Raw genomic sequence first — 3,319 nt, 5'->3', positions numbered from 1 at the left:
TGTTCCTTCGCATTCTGTTTAGTTTAAATTTCCTTGTCCGGCCTAATTTAAATATTCCAATCACTATAAGCTTCACCAAACAACTCTGCTGGCTCCTCATGTTGGACAAAGACCTTGAATGTCACCCAGTGCTCAGAGAACCATGCAGCTATCGGCTTATTGGCTTAAGCTCTTATTACCAGTAAACACAGGAATAAATGAAGCAGTTAGCACCACACTGGCAGACAGTAAAATGAAACATAGTAAACTTGAGGTTACATGGGAGATATGTGTCAGAGGAGATAAATGCTGAGAGAGTCAGCATTCAAACACTTGCATTTGCCATTCGCACGGTGTTACCTGCCAGGAGCTCCTCTGGGTTCTGCAAACATGTTTTCCACTCAACAACTGTTTTCTCGGGGGAACTCTTAGTGTTTTCCACCTCCACTTTCTCTCCGGGTGAACTAAATAAGTCATATAGCAGCATACTAGCCCCCAGTTCTCCATTATAATGGAGTGCTGCTAATTTGTTCAGTGATCACCCATATACGTCATACTGCTTCCCGGGGAATTAAAATTTTCCTGTTGTTAACAGAGTCCCATAAGAAATGGTGAAATGACTTATGAGAGTGGTGGCAACAGTGTATAATACAGAAACATTACCCTTTTAATATGCTTACCACTTTACAAAGACATGCTAGAAGCCTGTGCTTAACAGTAAATGGAAGAACAGCAGCACTTTGATCCACTGAAATTTTGACATTGAAACAAAGGGAATAATTGGATGGATGTAATTAAGTGCTCTATTTCTACTGTGGTTTAATCTAGTCTGTTCTTAAAGGGCCTGGTAATGCATGCAGTCCCATGATCCACTGGCCTATTTTATGCTAAGTTAGCATTTTATTAAATGCAAATTGAACCATTGTGAATTAGGAAATGTGTTTAGTTTGCATAAAATTTGGTTGTTAACCATTTAATCAACAAGTTCCCTTCTTTTGTGCTACAGGTATGCATGAATAATTCATCAGTGCTAATAATGCATTAGATGTTAATCAGCATGGACTATTTAGCTTAAAGTTGGAAGTAAACAGTTCATCTCTAGAGTGGTTAAAGATTGATTATATGCATTGACTCAAAAATAAATTATTGTTTTAAAGCCCTTGTTCTGGACATCTGTTGTTTACAGATCTATAGCCTTCTGCTCAAGACAGAGTTATGCAAAAAAGAATAATTTTGCTGAAAGGTAAAATAAATAAATAACCAAACTGGTGCCATTTTCAGAATCACTGATGTTATAAAAACATTTATCTTTGCAAAGTAATAATTTTGATATGGCATGTTGATTGTATTTGCACCTAAGGGCAACTAGATGCAAATTGTAAATATGCAGATGGATTTGTTTATGACTTGTGTTTTATGGTTCTTCTGGCTTTCTAAAATCTGGGAAAGCATTCGTACTGATGTCATGAAAGTGATCTTGATTTACCTTAGTAACTTTAAATTTTGAGTTGAAAGAGTGCACAATACACTTTGGTGTGGAGTTTCAAAGATATGGGCATTAACAAGAAAGGGAAGGTCTTGTCACTGCCCGCAATGCTTGTTGCACTGTGGGAGGCAAACAACTCATAGGTTTGCAGACTTGCTGAATGAACCAAAACATGTTTGATAAAAATTTCCAATCTGGTTACAAACCAAATAATGCCAATATCTGAAAGCGTTCTATTCACTTTTACACAGAAACAGTAATATATAAAGATTTTTATGCCTCGCAATCAAATGAATCAAAATGATATCCTAGACTTCACAGTTAATGTTTTCTCGTCTATAGTGAGACTCGTCATTTTATCTGTCTTAGTTGTTTCCACCTGCATTCAACTGACTTGACATAGCTTTACAATATTTGTAGAAAAGCCGAAACCTGTAACCTTACTTGTGGCATGTACCCTTCATGTCCTCTGCAGGTTCACATACACCTTAGGAGAAGGGATGTGGCTGCCACTGAGTAAAAGCTTTGTCATCCCCCCTGCCGAGCTCGCCATTAACCCCTCAGCCAAGTGCAAGACGGATATGACAGTCATGGAGGATGCAGTTGACGTACGGTGAGAAATGACATTTACTGGTACTCCTTTCACTTACCTTCTAGCAGTGACATTTCGGAGACATGATCATAGAAGCTCCAACTACAGAAGCAAAAGTTTTCAGGCTTTGAAGCAAGGTAAAATTTTGCTGACCTTTGCACCAAACTGAACAGTATCTGCTGAAGTATGACTAAGTTTTTTTCCACTGTGTTTTATTATCTGTGTTGAAGCTTTACAAGAATTCCCCACCCAACCCAATCCAACCTGATCATCTCACTGTTTAGTATTCTTACAGTTTGTTGTTTATTTACTATTGTTGCAGTGAGTGTCAAGCAGGTTGATACAGTGGTCTTAGTGGTCCTGATTCAGGGGTAATAAAACTGAAAGCTCTAACATAAAATCAATTACTAAGAGGCAGACAAAAACAGTGAAAACAAGAACAAGAAGAAAGAATGATTTGGCAGAGAATGTCATTTGTTAAATGGTTCACAACTCCTCCAAAGAGAGTCTGCTCTGTGTCCATAACTGAGGCAAAACAATGTTGCATTATTAAACTGGGCTCAGCTGACAGCATTATCAAACCAGGCTTATTTAGCTATTTTGCTTTAACAGCACTGGGGCAAGGCTTAATAAGGATGGTGAAGTCACTTGTTTTTTGATCCCCTTTAACTTTTGATATATAGTACAACCATGAGGCTGATAACACACATAATATCTAAATCTGGATAATGGAATCTTCTGAGCCCTTTTGTGCTCCCAATCAGTGCTACCTGTGCCATTGAAGACTACATGGATCATACTTATATTAATAAAAGAGACAATTTAATACATAAATCAATTTATAAATGGAATGAAACATTATAAATACAATATGTGATGAAATATACAAATAAGACATTAAATAAATAAATATCCAGTGATGAAAAAGCTATACCCAAAAGTCCATAGTTTATTTCAGGATGACACTTGCTTATCAACCCACCTCTGGGGTTTGGATCAACAAGTAGAACTGCTCAACAGAAACCCAGACAAAAGTCAAGTTGAAAAAAGGTCTTGTAACACGATTGATAATCATTAATTTTAGTGTTTGCTTGCATAATAACTTTTTAAATTAATTGCCTGTTTTATTAAAAGGATTTTTACCCATCTAGTCTTTGATACTTTAGATTCTATGCTGTGTACAAATTCCATACCAAGCAGGTATCTGAGCAGGTTTTCTGTCAGGGCCGCTCGGCGGCCGCCGCCTCTCCTCCGGTTTTTCT

The 3,319-nt window shown here is 37.3% G+C and overlaps 1 protein-coding gene across 1 annotated transcript in view; it reads left to right on the top strand.

Moving 5' to 3' along the window:
* astn1 (astrotactin 1) overlaps window positions 1-3,319 on the top strand; it is a 448,006-nt gene that overhangs the window by 193,303 nt on the left and 251,384 nt on the right. The window contains 1 exon segment of the mRNA XM_020613364.1: window positions 1,941-2,078. Coding sequence (XP_020469020.1) covers window positions 1,941-2,078 — 138 coding nt within the window.

This window comes from Monopterus albus, unplaced genomic scaffold, assembly GCF_001952655.1.
Source record: "Monopterus albus unplaced genomic scaffold, M_albus_1.0 scaffold133.1, whole genome shotgun sequence".
NCBI classification, from domain to species: Eukaryota; Metazoa; Chordata; class Actinopteri; order Synbranchiformes; family Synbranchidae; genus Monopterus; species Monopterus albus.
The sequence above is the reverse complement of the archived record's forward strand: the minus strand, read 5'-3'. Positions and strand labels throughout refer to the sequence as shown.